This window comes from Lycorma delicatula, chromosome 4 (genome assembly GCF_047948215.1).
Source record: "Lycorma delicatula isolate Av1 chromosome 4, ASM4794821v1, whole genome shotgun sequence".
Classification (NCBI taxonomy): Eukaryota; Metazoa; Arthropoda; class Insecta; order Hemiptera; family Fulgoridae; genus Lycorma; species Lycorma delicatula.
This window is the reverse complement of record NC_134458.1, coordinates 155,968,508-155,989,442: the sequence shown is the minus strand read 5'-3', so window position 1 is coordinate 155,989,442 and position 20,935 is coordinate 155,968,508. Positions and strand designations below refer to the sequence as shown.

At 29.3% G+C, this 20,935-nt stretch overlaps 1 protein-coding gene across 4 annotated transcripts in view; it reads right to left on the bottom strand.

Moving 5' to 3' along the window:
- Positions 1–20,935, bottom strand: part of LOC142323995 (lysosomal-associated transmembrane protein 4A) — a 124,449-nt gene that overhangs the window by 8,070 nt on the left and 95,444 nt on the right. For all 4 annotated transcript variants that reach the window (XM_075364474.1, XM_075364475.1, XM_075364477.1 and 1 more), the window contains exons 3-5: positions 20,486–20,747; positions 7,696–7,834; positions 4,793–4,949 (exon numbers count right to left, since the gene is read on the bottom strand). In XM_075364474.1, coding sequence (XP_075220589.1) covers positions 4,793–4,949; positions 7,696–7,834; positions 20,486–20,747 — 558 coding nt within the window. The remainder of the gene's footprint in view (positions 1–4,792; positions 4,950–7,695; positions 7,835–20,485; positions 20,748–20,935) is intronic.

The following is a 20,935-nucleotide window of genomic DNA, read 5'->3' as shown; positions in this document are numbered from 1 at the left end:
AAAAAAATTGGAAAATCTTGTGTTTTCTTTATTAGGCCTAGGCCTAAAAGGTTCAGAAAGTTCTCAGACTTTATGAATGTTGTATGTTAGTTAAAAAGAGTGTTAAATTATAGGCAGAACCTTTCAGCCATCTATGTTTTTCAGTGTCTAATATTAGAGAAAATTACAATATTTATAAGAAATTGAACAATTCTATAATCATGCTACTAGGAATGTGGATACAATTTAGAATTAGTTAGTTACTTAATGCTAATAAATTTCTCAATACTCTTTGCCAATTACTATACAACTGTTTTAAGTAGAATTACATAGTAGTCAATAATTCATATTACGGTTTAATCAATAATTCTAATTATATGAAAGACCAATATTTTTATATTTATAATATAGTGCAATTTTTTATTAACGCTGTAGAAATTGTAATATAATACACAATCTAAAATAATAACATAAAATTCTACTATAATCCTAATTAATTTTAATTGCAGGTTATTATACTATCCTAATTATTGAATATTATTGTTATTGTTCTATCTATTATGAGATTGGTAATGGCTTTATATTCCACTGTGTTTCTACAATAAATATTTATTTATGGATTACACTAAAATAAACTTTATTAAACAAAACAATATTTTTTTAGTTAACATTTTTACAATTTTACATTCAAATTTATGGATATTATATTTAACTGACTGTTAAAAATTTACTTGAATTTAAACACATCTCATTTTTTTCTCTGTAGAATCTAACAACACAGCAACTTATTTTTTCATAATCAGTAATAAAAATGCTTTAATTTTTCTTTTTGTAGAAGAAAGACTTGAAGTCTAAATTACAAGTACTAAAATTACGCGAAACGCAATAAGAGAAATAAAATGTAAAACTTTTTTTATTAAAGAATCACAGTATATTTTCTTTTGTTTATCTTAATATGTTCAACAAGGTTGTTGCCTTTGCTGTTGAATAAAATAATAATAATGGTAGGGTTTCAGGTTTTAAAGTTGCAGTTACTACTTGTTGCACGATCTAAATTTGATTCATAAGGCACAGAACCAAAACTTCTAAATAAAGAAAAAATAAATAATATTTTTAAAAAACATGCCCTGAATAATAAATAATAATAATAATATGGATTGATCAACTGTAGACTTTCCCACTTCAAAACATCTTTTCCTTAATTAACTTGCTAATATTTTGGAATAAAGTTTACAACATGAACGTATAACGGACATTTAGTAGGGGCTATTAAAATGAACTTTAGTATTTTTAATGATCTACATGAAATTAAAAGCAAGTGAAATCTATTTTTTTCAGATAAATATATACCATTATAATTATTTGAAGTGTAAGTGACAAAAAGTTTCTAAAAACTGATGAATAAGCAACAAAAAGTTTTAAAAGTCTAAAAACTTATGAATAAAATATTTTTTTAAGTAATAACAGTAAAGAAAGTGGATAAAGTTTAATTCAGATGAAAAATAATAAATTTATTTGAACATCTATCAGATAATATCAACACATATGAAGTGTTTTTTTAAAGTCCATGTTGAATTTGCTGAGTGTGCGCGCGCACACACACACACACACACACACACACACACACACACACACACACACACACATTGTTAACAGATGGTGCTTAGTCATTTTGTGGTTTGTTGTTTATATTAATCCACTTATAATTGCAATAATTTGTGATCTCATTAAGTGTGAAGTATGCAGAATAATCCAATTTTTGAAGCAAAAAAAAATTCTGCAGCCGAAATTCACATGCAATTTTGTGACGTTTATGGGCTGAAAATTATGTATATCGCCAAAATAAATAAGTTCATTTTAAAAAGTGTGAACAAAGTTCATGATGAGAACACAGTGGGCTGGCCATTGGTGATAACAGATTACTAATGATTTAGTTGAAAAATTTGATGAAAAGATTTGAGAAAATAGGTGGTTTTACTATGTTACAATTGTCTTTGATGTTTTTCAATCTTTGATTTAGTAAGTTTTCGCCAAAAAATTGGGTGCTAGGTGAGTGCCAAAATGTCTTGTTGCAGTTTTAATTTTTGCAGCATTCTGAAAATAAGAGTGAATTGTTCGATCGCATTGTTACTAAAGATGAAACCAGGTTTTTTTTATTCAAGCGTCAATACACAGCAACAGTTGAGTTGACATTCATCATCTCAAAGATAAAAAAAGTTCAGAAAAGAATTTCAGTAAAGAAGCATATTGTTATTATTTTTTAAGACAAAAAGGGTGTCTTTGCTTGACAAATTTACTGATCACAGAACTACTGTGAATGCCAATACATATTGTAAAATGTTAACAATTTTTAGAGAAGTACAAAAAAAACAAACAACATGGGATGCTATGCCATGGGATTTTGTTTTTTCATGACAATGGCCAGCCTCACATGGCAAATCAGACAGTGAAGCGGTCAGAAAAATATCACTGGAAAATCTTCAATTATCCACCCTTAGTCTTGACTTGGCTACCAGCGATTACTTTATTTTTCTTCAACTTAAACAGCGACTTGCTTCATAAGGGTTTGAAATAATGATGAAAAATAGCATTACTGCGTGGTTGTCACTGATAGCAGAATTTTATGAAGAGGAAATGAAGTTATTGAAATGCTACAAAAATATGTTGAAGCTGAAGGCAGCTATAGAAAATAAATAAAAACATTTTTTACACACAAGCAATAAAGTTTGTTCATACTTTTCAGTTTTATTTCAAAAAGGACTTTAAAAACACATCTTGCATATATAAGTCTATAATTAATTTAGTTAATATGTATTTACATCAAATAATAATATTTTAAGCTTATTTTAAAAAAAATTAAAAACTTAAGTGGTAGAAATGTTTTTAATAATAAAGACAATTTTTTTACATGCCACATTAAAGAATTGTTTCTAGTCAATGTTGAACATTTTTCTGATACTGAAAAGTTAGTTCTTTTAAGGTATGAGTAGTATGGAAAATACCATTCACCTAAACTAGGGTTTGATCTTCTCCGTTATCTGTCACCACTGAATTAAATCCTGCACTTTAACTAATGCTTTCATGAAAACTACAGCTCCATGTAAATATAAATAAATATGCTAGATCATAGCACATACAGTTTTATTAAAACTACTGTAACAGGTAGAATAACTCCCAGAAAGAAAGACAAAATGAAGAAAGAAGAAACTAGAATAAACAATAAAGGGATTCTTTCTATAAAAACACTTACAGAAAAGTGTAGAAGTTGCAGACAATGAAAATTATTATGCTTAAACAATCGAAAGTATGGTTGGGTATTGGTACTGCAGGTCAGAATAAGTACTTCTGGGGACTAACAAACAGACAATATTCAAGTTAAGTTCAGTTCAGTGTGCAATAAAAGCAATCATTGCGTGCAGAGCATTTGGAGTAAGTCTTTGGTAACAAATGAGTAAAGAATGCTTCATGAGTATTCAATTTTGACAGTCGTTAAAAACAAGAAATTCGACGAGATATTTATGAACAAAAGTGACATTATTCTATTCATTTTTAAAGTGTACACTGTCTTTTGTAAACAATAAAGTAAATAATTCTTACACTGAGTGAATTATTTATTTTTCAATTGTTATCCAACTGTTAATTCAACATTAGTTTTTATAACTATATTAAAAAGTTTTTAGTAAATCATTATTGCATTTTGGTCTTTATAATTGTCAAATAAATTTTGGTATAAATTGTCAAATTAATTTTGTATTTAATTTGAATTAAATACAAAGTTGAACTGCAAATACACAATAGTACATTTTACCCAAAGCCGTTTCTAAAATAATTTTCTAGTACTATTTTTTTTGTAATTTTAAATATTAAGAAATTATTTTGTTTGTTTCTGTATTATTGTTGTTAAAATGTTAAAAATATCTATTATACATTTTAAAATAATTAGCTTCATATTTGATTATGTTTAAATGGAGCTGTAGTTTTTATGAAAGTATTAGTTTAAGCGCACGAGATCCAAATAAAATAATGAAAATTCAGTCTTTTTTTGGTTCTTAATTCAAATTCGCTTGAAAATTAATAGAGATCTATTCCTAATAGATTTACATCATCGCACTAAGTTTTCATCAAAATTTTATTCATACACATATATACAAACCTGACCAGGTGCAGCAGCAATAACCAAATTCTTTGGAAATCTGCTAAAAATAAAAAATATATGCTCATGACTATTTGCATAATTTACATAAACTGCTACAAACAATATTATTTCAGGTGCACTTAAAGAATTTTATTCAAGTATACTCGGTAATTACAACCAATACATTAAATATCCTTCTAAAATAGCAAATAAAACAAAATCCCTATTTTTTAATCTTTAGAGAAATATGAAAATTATACAAAAAAAAAAAAAACACCCAAAAAAGTTTAAATAAACAGCCTCATCAAGAAGTACTACAAAGTATGTTATAGATTACAAAAGGAAATTAAAATAAATTTATTAGTAAATTTAAAATTAGTAAATTAAAAAAAAATGTTAAACATCAACAACACCTAACACAACATTCACATTCAAATAACTGGTCTTAAAGATCCCAATTAATTATGCAGTAGCATGAAATATCAATGTTAAAAAACATTAACTATAAAAAAAAAAAAAAAATAGAAAAATCCACAACAGAAAAAAAAGACTTGTCAAAGTAATTAATACACAAATCTAATAAATAAAGCTCATGGATTTACAACAGTTTGTACAAATGATTTAATATCAAATTAAATGAAGATAAACATTATTTTATATTAACAGGAGAATTATTACCTTCACAAGCATAGCGAGCATAAATGTGAACAGAACCAATAATGATAAACACTGTGGACTTAGTCGTAATAATTCACTTTTGAATGGTGCTCTTGGCCATTCTTCAACAAGACGATGGACATCAGGAAGATAACAAACATAACCAATAGCAGTCAAACTGTAAAAAAAATATATCTCTTAGTATAACACAAGCATAAGATCAAATTCTGAAAATATTTTAGAAATACATGAATAAGAATATTAAAGTGATGATTGAGAAACTAATGTGAATCATGGAATAGCATCTTACATTCAGTGTAAGGCATCATTTACAATTTATCTGTTAACACTTAGAGCTTCTCATAGAGAAAGATAGACAAGTGAATGAATGGTGTGGATTAAGGATTAATGTACCACAGTCAATGTTGTATAATTTAATAAAGTGATTCCACCAAATCATTAAAGTTAAATTATGTCAGTTGCAGTTTCAATAAATGATGTTAGAATTTATTAGTCACAGCAATATAACCATAAAAAAAAAGAAAAAAATACTTGCATGGGCTGTTTTATTAAGCAAACTAGCAGATACCTGTAGCTTCGCACAGAAACTATGATTGTTGTAGCAATTGTCAAGTTTATAAATCGCTAATTGTATATGTAAAATATTTCTTATTATGATTTATGAAAATCCAAACTATTAAGTTAAGAGATTTGTCATTCATGTGTCCTTGATACACAAAATCAGTATTTGATAATTTTGAAATATTTATAAACATGCAGTAACACAATTCATAAATAGATGAAATCTTTATTTCTGTAGAATAATGAAAAGTATTTATCTATAATTTTACTCCAGCACCTCATTATAAACTACATTTTTGGTTCTTCTGTTATCACAGCCAATAATAAACAGCTCACTGCTCTTGCATACTCGAGAACATGCCATATTATAACTGCCCAAGAGAAAAGCACGAGGCTCGTAAATCTACACCAGTTGTACATAAATTGACCTTGTGACTTATTGATAGACAATGCAAAACATATATTAACTTGGAACTGGAGTCTTTTAAATTGAAATGGAAAATTATAGACTAATGAGTCCATAAAACTTTTCAATCAACAACTCTGCCACTGAAGAAACTGTATGACAATCATGGCAACAGAGGGGCAGAACAATTAATGTGGTGTACTGTGGAACTAACTTGTGGGTGTGTCAAGAAGGTAAGTGAATAACATTTTTATTAACTCTGGTTCTTTTGAACATATTGATATCAAACAAAGTGGAAAACCTTCTTCTGTTCAGTGCCTGCTATGAGCATGCAAAGTTTCATTGAAATCGGTTCCGTAGATTCTGATATTTGCACGGAGATTTATTTAATAGTAGTAGACAGATAAAGATGTTTTATAATAAGGCTGCTAGGATAAAAGTAATGAATCTATTTTCTTAAAATTAAAAGAAAAATTAAAAAAATTTTTCCTAAGTCTTCATTATGAGCACCTTTCATCACACACCTCCAACCAATAGGAGAGGAGTTTGCCCTGTATTTTACCAGCATCTGAAATAATGGAAAGACGAAGTGCTCACACAGAACTTTTTATAAAAATTCCATGGAGGTCAGATTCTGCAACCCTGGAGGCCACCAAGTAGTAGGCTCAACAGTTCGGGAAAACTGTCATTCAAATCAAACTTATATATCAGTGAGGTGGTGCACTATTTTGTTGCCTATTAAAACTCTCTGGTTCATCTTGCATTTGATATATATAGTAAATCAAATCAGCAGCAACTCTTGTTACACATGCTCCAGTGAAAAAAAGAAGTCCTGTAAACTTACTGCCAGGATAACGTACAGAAAAAAAAAATTATTTTGAGGGGTCTTTTTCTACTGTCAATGTAAGAGCTCATGGAGATTTTCTGATCCCCAGATACAGACATAATGTGTGTTAACATTTCTAGTAAAAGTTGCTATATTTATGCTGTAACATTTCAACTGCAAAGTCAGCACTCCACAGCATAGCCTGTAGGCTTCAAAGCCTATAACAGCTGTGAATGGTATGGAGAAATATGTAAACATTTTTTTAAATGTTCCACCCTATAATTACCGGCATTGATAGTTTGCACATTTAACATTTTTCTCATACATCTTCTGTCATCTTGATCAATCTCCATTATACAGTTATGCCATCAATAATGTTACTGTCACTCACAATTAAACTTTCTGTGGAACGTACATTAAACTGTAACTACAGATTCACATTTAGTAAACTGCAAAACAGAAAGCTTTTTGTATAGGAGTCACAAACTTTGCTAGTGGCACTATCAAGCAGAAAGATAAGGAACCAATACTAATCTATGGCCATGAGCGCAACTAAAACTTTTATTTTGCTGCTTGATTCTAGCCTTAAATCAACACTGTACACCTCTTCTGAGAGATATTATAACAGATTAAAACCCTGATATTCTGTTTTGTACACCACTTACACACACAAACCAAATTTTTAGCAGGTCATTTTTCCCCTTTTCTACTTTCTAGTTGTCAAAAATTTTTAAAATTTTTTTAGTAATTATTTATGACTATAATTCATCCCAAACAAAAACACCAGTGAGAATTGCCCCAATGTTAACCAAAATAAAATTCTCATTTGAAGATTTACAGAGCTGATCACTAGTATTTCAGTGAGCTCAATATGCTGATGCAACAAAATATTCAGCTCAGAAAAAATGGACCAGGAATAACTTTACTGCTCTCATTATTTCTAGTAAGTGTAACAAATTTTCATTCAGGACTGGCTTCCATCTCATGTCAGGCAGCATACAGCTATTTAATCATAAACCTAGTATATACTATTCATGGTGCATTTCATTATATTTTATCATACCTAACATAAAAAAAAAAATAGTTAAATTAAAAAAAAAACATACATACCTAGCAATACAAAAGTCAAATACTTGTAAACAGAAGAAAGGCATCAAATACAATGGTTTACCTCTGATTGCACCAAACACCATTAACAATGTAATTGCAAAAGTACAAAATAAAACAACTACTCCAACATTAAGATCTCCTAAAACAGAAAAAAATTCAGTCACAACAAAAGATCTCCTAAAGTACAAAAAAAAATTATATGGGCTGCATAAAAGTCACAAACAGAATGTTTTGTTAGTGGTTCTGTAAAAAGTTTGCTAATCACAAAGTATTTTTGATACACTTAGTTACCAGAAACATTCCTCAACACTAAAAGTACATTAACCGACTACAGAGCTCAGTGACTGAATTGATAAATGGCAACTCTGTTTACTGAAAAAAGAAAGGAAAGATAATGAAATAACTTATTATTAAGTAGAATTCTCTTTGCTACAATAATTTTACTGATTGACAATAATAAAATATTGAAAAAAATAACTAGTAATATGTCTTCATGTAAATACATTAAACCAGTTTTATGTTTTAAATTAAATTCTCAAGACTTCCTTGACAAAGGAGACAGCATATACAGTACTATAATTAACTACATGGAAAAATTATTATTTATTTAAAATATAACCATTAAAAATATTTCTATCAATATGCACATCGCAATAGTGATTTAACAACCTTCTTTATAATGGCAATCTCTCTTTTATATCTACACATTCCTGTATTAAGCAATATATTTTACTTGTTCCACTGTAACAGATAAAATTTCACTAATATCTCTGTAGCAGAGATAATTTACTGGCTATCAGGTGATTATATTTTCTAACATTATTTTTGTTCATGGGACATTCTGAATACCATAGAGGAAGACACTCGCCTTGTGACTATCCTGGTCGCCACACCACCCCCTCCGTTCCTAGCTTTGATGAGCTTTACTGGAGGTCGTCTTTTATACCCTCTATTAATCAGGGGCAAGAATTAGATATGGTCAATGAAATAAAGGCATTTAAAGTAATATAAAATATACAATAATTAAAGCAACTGACATTATCGGGCCCAGTTTACAAACCCTGAGTGCTGCATGGGTAAATATCTGATGAGTCACTACAACTGTCTTCAGCGTAATATATTGTATAATTTTAATTCATAAAATAAACAGGCTGTTTTGTTAAATATTATATAATTCTATTTTGAAATCAGAGTACATAACCTAAAACAATTTTATTCCTATTCTTAAAATCAGAATAAAGACAGAACCCTATTGATTATAAAGACAGACCTACTGATATTTTTGGATAGAAAGATGGTACTTAACAAATATTATTATATGAGGAATTCAGATTAGTCATCACAAGAAATTTTAAGCTTTGATTGCAAAATACTTATTCACTTATTCTACCTGTCCCTTAAAAAATCAAAGTTTCTTTCACCTTAGATTAACAAACTTTCTTCCACATTCTATGAACCAGAATAAAGAAAAATAAATTCAAATTCTTGAATTGAGTTGAGCTTAAATAGTGTTCCAGTTAACCTTTTTTTATCCATCCGTTCTATATTTTTAGTTACTTAAGAGTTGTTATTTGTAGCTATTGTTTTCATTAATAATTAATAATCCATTAAATATTGTTTGCTAATTGAGTTTTTAACATATCTTTTTAAAGTAATTATGTAGAGATTTATATCAATACCCTACATTTTCACATTCAAATGTTAAGAAAAAAATTTACAAATAAGTACTTTTAATAAATCTTAAAAAAAATAATGAATTAATTATATTACAAATAAAATGTTTTATAAATTCAATATATTTTAGTGGAATATAAGAAGACGGGCCTAAATTTAAATGTATGCTAATTTTTCTATATAAATAAATATATGAATAAAACAATTTTGGAGACAGTCATTGAATATATTGATAACATTGAATATACTGATAAACGGATATCATATACATACAAAAATATTGATATTATTTTTAAGCATTCCACCACTAGGATCTGTAAAACTGTAAGCATTACAAAAAAATTTATATACTTTTTCCTAACCTTTAGGAAAATTTTGAAATTTTGTATTTAGTACTGCTGTAACATCTAGTTGTGCACCTTCCTTTTTGATTACAATAAACTGCCAAAAGTGTCCAAAAAAAGCCCAAAATCCAAGGTTTGGATTTGGATTATTGACTTTTTCTTAACTGCAGTAATAAGCCATCGTTGACAGCTTTTCAACGATATATCATAAGTGGTACTTAATTGCATTGGTTCCAGAGTTATGAAATATTTGGATCTTAGAAGGGAAAGGGCACATTGGTACGAATCAGACTTCATCTCCTTTTTTTTTTAATTGAAATATATTGACTTATTAATAATTATAAACGTCGGATTGTAAAACAACTTTTTACGACAAATAATAATTCAATAATAAAAAATATGAAAAAATATCAAAAGTTATTAATGAAATAAAATTTTAGGTACTTTTCATTTTAAAAAAATGTGTATATGTAATTTAATAGGAGTACAAGGAAGTCATGTAGTGCCCACATCAGATTTTTATAAACTTTAAATCAAGCAGAGATTATGTTTTTTTAGATAACTATTTAATTTCTTCTAATTTAGATTAAAGGATGATCTTGTGATTTTTATTTCATATTCTGTAAAAGACTACACCTCATTTACATATCACAAATCATCCTCATTGTGCTGTTGGAGGGGTTGCTGACTGTTCAGTAGTTGAACAGATTGGAACTTACAGATTCGGAAAATTAAACATATTTTTAAAAAATAAATAAAAAATCATTCAGATGTCATAAAATTATTGCTAGACAAAAAAAAAACAAATCAATTTATAAAGGTTTAAATCCTTATAATCTGTATCTATCATTTTTAATGGATGAGAGATTATAAGATGTGTTGCCAGTTAAAATGAAATAAGATTATTTTAATTGAAAAAAAAGTTTCGATTTTTATTACAGACTGTAAAAGATTAGGAGTTTCAAAGATTTATATTTACAATTAATTTTAATATAACTGAGAATAAAATTCATTCCTAATTATGATTACGATTATATAATTAAACTAAAACTGAAATTAAAATTCTACTTAAAAATTTTATTTATTTATTAATTCTATATTACTAAGTAAATATATCTGAAATAATATTATTATTGTTGTTATTAAAATATGTTAAAATGTTTGCCAATTTATTTCACCCCCCCCCCCCCCCACACACACACACACACACAGTGTCAAATAATATGAGGAAAGTTAACTAAAAATTGTCTCTGTACTTTCTTGTATCTTTTAACTGTGCCAAAAATCCTACTGAACTTTGCCAACAATCACCAAAACAATATAATATACTGATACCTAAACTTGGCATTCTAGGAAATTAGTAGAAAGAGATAGAGTATACCGTTACATTATTATGAGAAAGAGATTTAGATTTAAACAAGGATAGACAAAAAAAAAAATATATATATATAATTTTAGTTTGGATAGGATTAATTTTTATTGATGTAAAAGTAAACTGTAACTTTTTTTTTTTAATATGCATTAAAATTTTAAACGCCACAATTTACTATGCTTTTAGGACTATTTATCAAAATAGTTTTTTTTTTGCGAGAAAAAAGTGAATCGAGTTGTATAAATAAAATATATTTCAGTTTTTTAAACAACACAATGATGATTTCTTTTTCTTTTTAATAAAAAATAAAATATTATTGTGGAACTAAACACTGCTATTGTCCTTTAATTGAATGGATGGAGTATGTAATATATTTTCGTAAATTTTTATTTATATTATTTGGCCTAGGCTTTCTAGAGTGACAAATCTAAAACACCTGGGATACAAGTGCATTAGATACATTTTTTCCCTCTCTCTCAAAGTAAACCCAATATGGGAATGTTTGTTATTCTTAAAAGGGCAGCTCCCCTACAAACATTACAGAGTTATAGGATCTTACATAATACAGCTTTTTTCTAATTTGATAAAAAAAATGTTTGAGTACTATTAATAATGATAGTAAGAAAAATGGGATTTTTTTTTAGAATTCTAAAAGTATTTTACATTGAAGTAACTTGAAAAGATATTGGATAAAATCAACGATTACAATACCTAAATTTAAAATTCTAATTACATCTTGTGATATGGAATCAGTCAACGAAAGGAAGAAGGACCTACAGATTGATCTCAGACCTCTAGAGATGGCTGTATCTCAAACACGGTGAACTGGGATACAAATTGATCCACTTCCATATTGGCCGGTATTTCAAAGCAAGTTAGCAGGTGCTTTCGCTCACAGGTTAACTCGGTTGCAAATCAGTTGTTTAATAGCTGATTTTTGAAGTCGAAGGTTCTGAGGTTTCTATATTAGTAAAGGTTAGTTGCTTTTATAAGGATTTGAATACTAGACAGTGGAAACCAGGAGTGCTTTGGTGGTTGCGGTTCAATTAACATGTCTCAGGAATGATCAGGCCTAAGTCTGAATAAGACTATACTTCATCTACAAATCATACACATCTTTATCTAATTGGGCCGTAGAGGGGATATTATATTTATGTCAATGTTTTTCCTTTTTACCTTTATGCATTTTCTTTTCTTGTTACTTTGCATTATTTCTGTACTCATTCAACAGAATTAATTCACCAAATAATTCACAATTGATATCACCAGTTGTTAGGAATGGAAGGAAAATAACTATTAACTATAACAAATAACTATTATTGGCAGTTCCACTGAAAAGCATAACTTTAGTACTAATTCCCCAGTATCTCTTGATGATTGTTTTACAATCAAAATTTTTTTTTTATTACTTGTAAATAATCTTATTTTTTAAATTCAAATAAAAACTTAAATTAACCCAGCGGGATGATCTAGTGGTAAACTCGTCGTCGTAAGCAATTTGATTTCATAGTCTGACTTCTCAGGTTCAAATGTTAGTAAATGCAGTTAGTTACATTTTTACGGATTTGAATACTACAGATCGTGGATATTGGTGTTCTTTGGTGGTTGGATTTCAATTAAGCACACGTCTCAGGAATGGTCGATCTGAGTTTGTTCAAGACTACAAATTTTCTGGTACAGTTACACTTTACTGATAAGTCGCTAATGACAAATTGTTGATGCAACTATAAATAAAAGTATTAAAAAAAACTTAAATTAGCTCTTTAAACTTTAAAAAAAGCATTAAAAAGGGAACACAACAAGTAATTAAATACTATTTAAAGTATGAGCTTTAAAGTCACTGTAAAGTTAAGTCTAGGTAAATTGTTGGTAGTTGTTAATTTATCATAGTCTTTGAAAAGGATAATATTTAAAAAAAAATTGAATTATATATATATATATATATATATATATATACACACACACACACACACGAGGTGTGATCAAAAAATACGGTGAATGAATTTTTATAGCGGCACCTGCTGACATCCATATGCTGTAATTTGTCCAAGAGCATGATCAACTGAGACAGGCAGTAACAAGTTGTAACACGTTCGAGCTTGCCAGTCAGCTGCCAGAGCCGCTAGAGTGAGGTTGTGTTTATCGTGACTGTCGTGCAACATGGATTTTGAACAATGCATTAACATCAAGTTTTGTTTTAAGTTGCAAAAGAGTGCCAAAGAAGCTCAAGAAATGTTAGAATCTGTGTATGGCGATAATGTGGTAACTTTGAAGACTGTGTACAAATTGTATGACCGATTTAAAAACAGAAATGAGTCTGTTGAAGACGAGCAGCATGCGGGATGTACAGTAACCTCAAAAACAGTTGAAAATGTGCAAAAAGTGGAAACAATGGTTCGTTCAAACAGGCGAATGACTATTCGAGAGCTATCGGAAGACCTTAACATCTCGTATGGATCCATTCAAAGCATTTTGTAAAACAACGTACGAAGAAAGTGACCAGAAAAATGGACCAATGGCTTCCTTCTTCACCACGACAACGCGCTGTGTCACACCTCGCTTCTCATTCGCGAGTTTTTGGCTGAAAAAGTGTTCCTGTCTGTCCACATCCGCCATACTCACCGGATTTAGCACCATGCGACTTTTGGCTCTTCCCAAAAATTAAAACTGTGCTTAAAGGAAAACATTTATTGCTGACACTGAGAGGGGCCACGACCGAGCAGCTGAAAGCCCTTCCGAAAGACGCCTTCCAGAAATGCCTCCAGTCACACACATATGCTATGTGATCCAGTCATGGAGTCAACGTTGGGATAAGTGCATTGCTAGCCAAGGACAGTACTTTGATGGAGATTAAATCGAATTCTATGTAACCTAATTACTTTTTTTAATAAAAAATTATTCACCGTATTTTTTGATCACACCTCGTATATATATATATATATATATATATATATATTTTTTTAAGTTTGTTTTATTTTTTCAAGTTTATTATTAAAAAAAGTTAGAAGAAATCATGATTTTTTAAAAATGTTTAACTGTCTTTGTGTACTCAACTTTAATTAATGTATACACAATAAAACAGTCTTTTAATTAATAACACAATCTAGTATATATCTCCCTTTTTCTGTTCAGCCTCCGAAACCACGGTAAGGTATTATTTCAGAGGATGATATGTATAAATGTAAATGAAGTGTAGTGTTGTACAGTCTCAGGTCAACCATTCCTGAGATATGTGGTTAATTGAAATCCAGTTGCCAAAGAACACTGGTATCCATGATACCTTATATAATTTTCAAAGTTATATATATCTCAAAATTTGTTTATTACAACTTATTTGAAAATGTTCTTTTAACATATTATAACATTTGAACATATAAATATATGCGTAAACAGCTATTTTAAATAGGCTGTTTAAATATTAATGACTGACAAATAAGTAAATTATATAAAAGTTTTTAACAAAAACTTCCATCTAAAGGAAAAAAAAATTGCCAGTCATACATTTGGTTGGCCCAAATTGTGTATCCAGGGAGAGTTATAAAGAGCTGAGTGGGCATTTTTTTTTTTTAAGGAAGGAAGGGTAACTAAGATGTGGCTAGTAGCCGCAGCGCTATTTCCTTTTATTTGCGTTGCTCTGTTATTTGTATAAATGTATGTGAAGATGTATGTGTATTAGTATGACTCATAAATAAAGAACGCTAAACCCAGCTGTGGCTTTCAAATGTAGAACATTAAAAGAGTAAAAATGTTAATTTATAATAAAGCTTTACTATTTTTATTATATATACTCGCACATGAAGCATAATGAATTAAATCGGAACACTATTAAGTTATTTTCAGTTATAAAATATTAGAAAAAAAATTAATCTGTATAAATTAAATTTTATACTTCAACATTCTTGGTAATTTATTTTAAAGATAAATAGTTACTTAAATTCATAATAGTTACTCAAGTCCCTAATTATAAAACGAAACGTCGTAAAATTAATAATTAGTTAATTAATAAATTTTCATCCACATTACTGCTAATTTTCACTTAGATCGTTTTAAAAAAGTACCTCCTACATTTTTTTTTATTTAATAATTTTGAAGTTTCATAACAATGTGATAGCTTAATTAATCAATTAATAAAAAAATTAAAGCACTGTAAAAAAAGCAACCTAGTTAAAATTTTAGTAGAAATTTTAAATCATTTTTCATTTATTTTCTCATTCTTTATTTTAACATCTATTTTACCAAATTTTATATAATTGTAAATTAAAAACAATTTTAGAATTTTTTTGTAAAATTAATTAGCTACAAAAATTTCCTAGAATCTGATTGCAGCACCAACTACTGGGTCTGACTGATATGCCAAAAATTAAAAAAAAATTCTAAAATGCGATCGCAGCGCTGCCTACCGGATCCAATTTTGAACCTTAACCACCCCAAGATCAACAACAACACATAAATAAATAAATAAATTAAAAAACCTTTTATATCAGATCAAATTGTGACTAAACCATTCTCGAATCCCCTTGAACACACACAAAAAATGTCACCAAAATCGGTCCAGCCGTTTAGGAATTCAGTGACACACACACGCACACAAGAAATATATATTTTTTTAAATAATAAATTAACCACTTATTTAATAATTACATAATTATATTTTAATGTTCCATTCATCTTATTGACATAAATTTTCAAGTTACAACTAAAAATCTCCAATTAATTCAAAGTATAAAACAGATTTATTTAATTTTAGTATCTCAATTGGTTTTTTTAATGCATTAAGATTTATTCATAATTCAACATTTTCCATTTTATTAATATACTTGTAGCCAAAATTACTTAATTCCATCTAGACTTCAAATAATTGAGAATAAATTTTCTAGTCTTATAAAAAGAAAATTAATATTATTCATTTGAAAAGCGAAAATCTTTAATATTCTTAGAAATTACTGAAGGGGAATAGATATAATAAAAAGTGAGAATTATTCGTCCTTATTAAAAAGAATATAAACTGTATATGTTACCGTGAACAACTGATATTTGGCAAATGTCAATATTCTCTGGTGAATGTTGACAAATACCAAATATGTCAGTGAATGAGAAAAATATTTACTTATGCATGCTAAAATATTTGCTCAAAGATTGGAGGCGATTAATCAAATTCATCGCATTTATAAAAAAATTTAATCAAAATTTCAGCATTTTATAATTGAAAGGGTCAATCAGAATATACAGAATATATTAACTACATAGATGAACGATAACGATACAAATAAATAGTCTGATGGTTTGCCCTTTGTTATATATATATATATATATATATGTTATATATATATTATGTTAATTAGACGAGGTTAGTGAATGAAGCAAGGGTAGGTTAAAGGTAAAAATTTAAACTTCCTTTTTACTTCCTCGAACAAAGTAAAGGAAGTATTGCGATTGCGAAAAATGTCAGTTTTCAGATTTCATTAGGATTATCTATTTTGACCATCCCTGAATCCATTTTGACTAGTTCCGGTGCGACATCTGTATGTACGTATATCTCACATAACTCAAAAACTATTAGCCGTAGGATGTTGAAATTTTGTATTTAGGACTATTGTACATCTAGTTGTGCACCTCCCTTTTTGATTGGAATCGACTGAATCAAACATGTCCAAAAAAAGCCCAAAATCCAAAAAAATTGGATCTTGGACTTTGTCTTAACTGCAGTAATAAGCCCTCACGAGAGCTTTTCAACGATATATATAGTGGTACTAATTTTCATTGGCTCCAGATTTATAGCCAAATGAAATTTTAATTAATGAAATATTTTGATCTTAGAAGGGAGCACGCACACACATATTGTAAAAAAAAATTTACAATAAATAATAATACAATAAATAATAAATAAAAAAAAATATGATGAAATAAAATTTTATGTACATTTTATTTTTAAAAAAATGTGTATATGTAATTTAATAGGCGTACCAAATAGTCACATGGTGCCCACATCAGATTTTTTCAAATATGGAAGTCATTTTATTTTTTTTTTTAAAGAAGCACCTATTTTTGTCATTTTTCAAAAGAAAAAATAATTTTTAAGTCTTTCTTGTTCTTGGATATTTTCCATTAAATGCAATTGTTCAAGATTTATATCTAATCTCTTGTTGATCATTTGTAAATATAAAATATTTTGAAGTCTACAATGTTGCAAATTTACTCTATAATAATATTATTATTATGTAATGCACAGTACACAAAAACAGATCTTTCCAGACAATCCTTTAAAATTTTAAAAATAATCACATTCACACAACACTGTTTTCTGCCTTACAAACGGCAACATCTAGATGTAGTATATACATTTATTTGATGCAGATGGGCACCAAGACAGCCACGACCAGTTGTTATCCTGAATATGGCCACACTCTTGCTGTCGCCGGGTATTACTTACTAGCTTCATTCTCTACCAGCAAAGACCACCTCTTATTTTCACTACACGACAGGATGTATTGTTGAGTAGATACTCTGAATTTGTAGTTAATAAGCTTTGCTAAATAATAAGATAATACAGATTGCTGCTGAAATAAGATTTGTGTGTCTTCTTTTACCAAGAGAGATCAACCTGTTCATTTCCATATATACCCATATGGGATGGAATCCAATGAAAAATCACCTCCTTTCCAGCAACATGTAGCTGTCTAATCAAGGTCTGTATATCTAAAATCTTTAAAGATGTTGGATGTTGGAAAGACATGACAGCCAGAACAGCTTTGGGTCATGACAAGACAGCCTTACAAAAAAGGCATGTATTCATACAAAGGTATGAATACATGCCTTTTTTGTACTCTTTAGTCAGAGGACAATGTCTAGGGTAAGGTGCTTCATGTAGCACCTTTCCTTTCACCCCAAGCAAATGCAACTTGTTCATCAATAGCTTCAGCCTTCATACAAAATCAACATATACACAATCACTACAGTTTCCCTTCTGGATGTCGCATCTTTATGGGTGTACAACCATATGCCATTCATTTTTGGGGTACACTGTTTTAGACAATGGGGTTAAGGTTGGATTCCTGACCTCCACCTTCTGTACTTTGAGTGTAGCTGATGTTATATGGTACCAGTTAGAGGCACAATGGTAAATTAGAGATTCATCTTGTGCTGGTGTGCAGAATACCTTTCTCTTAATTCTGTGACATACTGGAAGACACCTTTTTTAGTTTCAAAAGATAATTTTCTGCCTGATCAACTTATGCCAGCAACTGATAAAAGGTAACTGATTAAGTTTTTCACATTGTAATGCAGCCCATCGCAACACTTCAAAGAATATCATTACATCTAGTAATGACCAAAAGACCTGGAATGGGAGTTTTTACAGCTCCTGTAATGAGCCAAATGGCTTGATTTTGAAGTAGTTCTAGGTCATATGTGTCAGCAGTAATAAGGTTTTTGCTACCAAACAGGATCATTACTTTTATATAAATCCTAAAAGTGTCATTTAGAGCCGACAATGAACTACCTACTTTTTATCAGCTAGGTATTGTTTACAATACTTTGCTTATTGTTTACTTTGCTAGCGACCTGTTCGATATGATTCTTCCACGTCATTTTCCTTTTGAGGTACATACCCAAATATTTGAGATTCACTTTCCTTGATGTCTACACTTCCTTATTTCAGGGTGATTTCTGGCACAGAGTGAGCCAATTAGAAGATATGATGAAACGTCATATCTTTTGGGCTCACAGTCATAAGATTTTCAGCAGTCCAGTTGTGCAATGCTTACATTGCCTCATTCAGCTTTGAGGATAATTTATTCATCTTTGCTTTTGGCAAGGAGTGCATATGATTAAGTTTTCCACTTGCAATTCCATTTTAATAATACCTTCTTTGTTTTTTAATTTTCATGGTAAGTTATTTATCATTATATTTAAGTCGGGCTTAGCACAGCTCTTTGTGGTATTCAGACTCTCTGCTGTCTTTATCTTGAAGTCACCCCATTAATCCTGGTAGCACAAAAGCACTGATTAATAAAAATATATCACCATTGTAGCACCTTCCCTTTCACCCCACGCAAATGCAACTTGTCCACCAATAGCTTCAGCCTTCATACAAAATCAACACACACAATCACTACAGTCTCCCTTCTGTATGTCACATCTTTAAACTCTTGACTAAGCAGCTGCCAATGCTTACGAAAACCAGCCTGTTCCTCACAGATGATGTTAGTGGATCCTAAGCAAGTAATTCATGATGCCTTGCAAGTACCTCATGAAAATTTGAATAATTCACCAACATACTGACCATTGCACCAATTAACCTCAAATAACAAAATAAAATGTAGGATCTCATGAAAAAATTAACTTTTGGTATTAGTTCTTTAGGTTTTCAGTTATTGTGTTTGGCTATTTTTTAGTTATTTGATATATATATATATATATATATATATATATATCAATAACATTTTAAAAATTGCTAGTTTTTAAATTTATTAAGTGTAATAATTTATTTCTAAAAATTGCAATAAACCATTAATCCGTCAATGTTTTTTCTGACTTATCCATCCACTCTTGAGATACCTTTACAGGCTACTGAAGTTTTATTTAAGCTACAAGCCCCATAATTACAGTATTATTCTAATTATTTCCTATGAGGATATAACTTCTTAGTTCTATCTTATCTGTAAAAATTTACAAACCAGATGATTCCTAAACAAGCATAAGTTGTACGTCTAGTATTAAATGGAAATCTTACATAGTTGGGTCTTCAAAAGCAGTAGATGCAAGTAAATGTCACTCAGGTCACATTATTAATATTTAAATTTAGATTTTTGCATTGAAGGAGGCCTAGTTTTACCTAATGTCCAACTCAGCTACTAGTCTGGGGGTTTTTATGTGCAATCCATAAATCCATAAAGATCACAACTGCACAACATATGAATATATATGAGCAAGCTTACAGGCAGACTTGCCACCACACAGATTTGGCTGTTAACAGTGAGAGTGTGTGCCAAAGATAGTCATTACAAGGACTGATCCAATGCCCACAATAACACTTAATAAAAACAATTCACATATAGTAAAACAAAAAACAGTTGGTTTTTTTTACGAATGGCTTTCAAAAATTAACGTGATTTTGATAGAAGATGGATGCTATAAATTAGAAAAAATATTAAGCTTTCAAAAAAAAAAGAAGATAACTTATTTCTGTTTATTTTAGATTATTCCTTCTCATTCATTTATTTATTTAAATGGCTCGCCTTCCCTTATAAATAACTACTACAGCTGTAATTCACACAACTAAAGAAATCCCCATATAAAAAAAAATATATCAGCTATTAGATAAAAAAAAATATATACATAATTTAAGACTGTCTAAAATTAATTGAGCAAAATTGCTTTTCATAATGAAATTTCAGCTTACTGTAATTTAAAGCTCTTGATCTTCTGTGATAGAATGGAATATTTGGTGCATGTAGAGGATGAGATTGTGAGTGATCAGGTACACGAGCAAATGTTACTTGGAACTCAGGAATCGCTTCAACATCTACTTCACTGCTAAGTGGGGTAGGTAATGCAGGAGGGGATGCAACCACTGGGCCCATCATCAATTCGCTATCCTCTATCATAAGTTCTGGATGGCGTAACATGACTGCAAGTACTGATAAAGCGAGGACTTGCAACATCTGTCAAACAAAGATAATATTTAATAAAAAATTATTTTAATTATTAACAATTATACTGAAAACTATTAAAATAAAACAATGATAACAACTTCCTTTAAAGATAAAAGCCACACAATTTCATCATTACATGTAAATATTATTTCCTGCAAGTTAAAATTAATTCAATCCACTAAGCACATTATTATTTA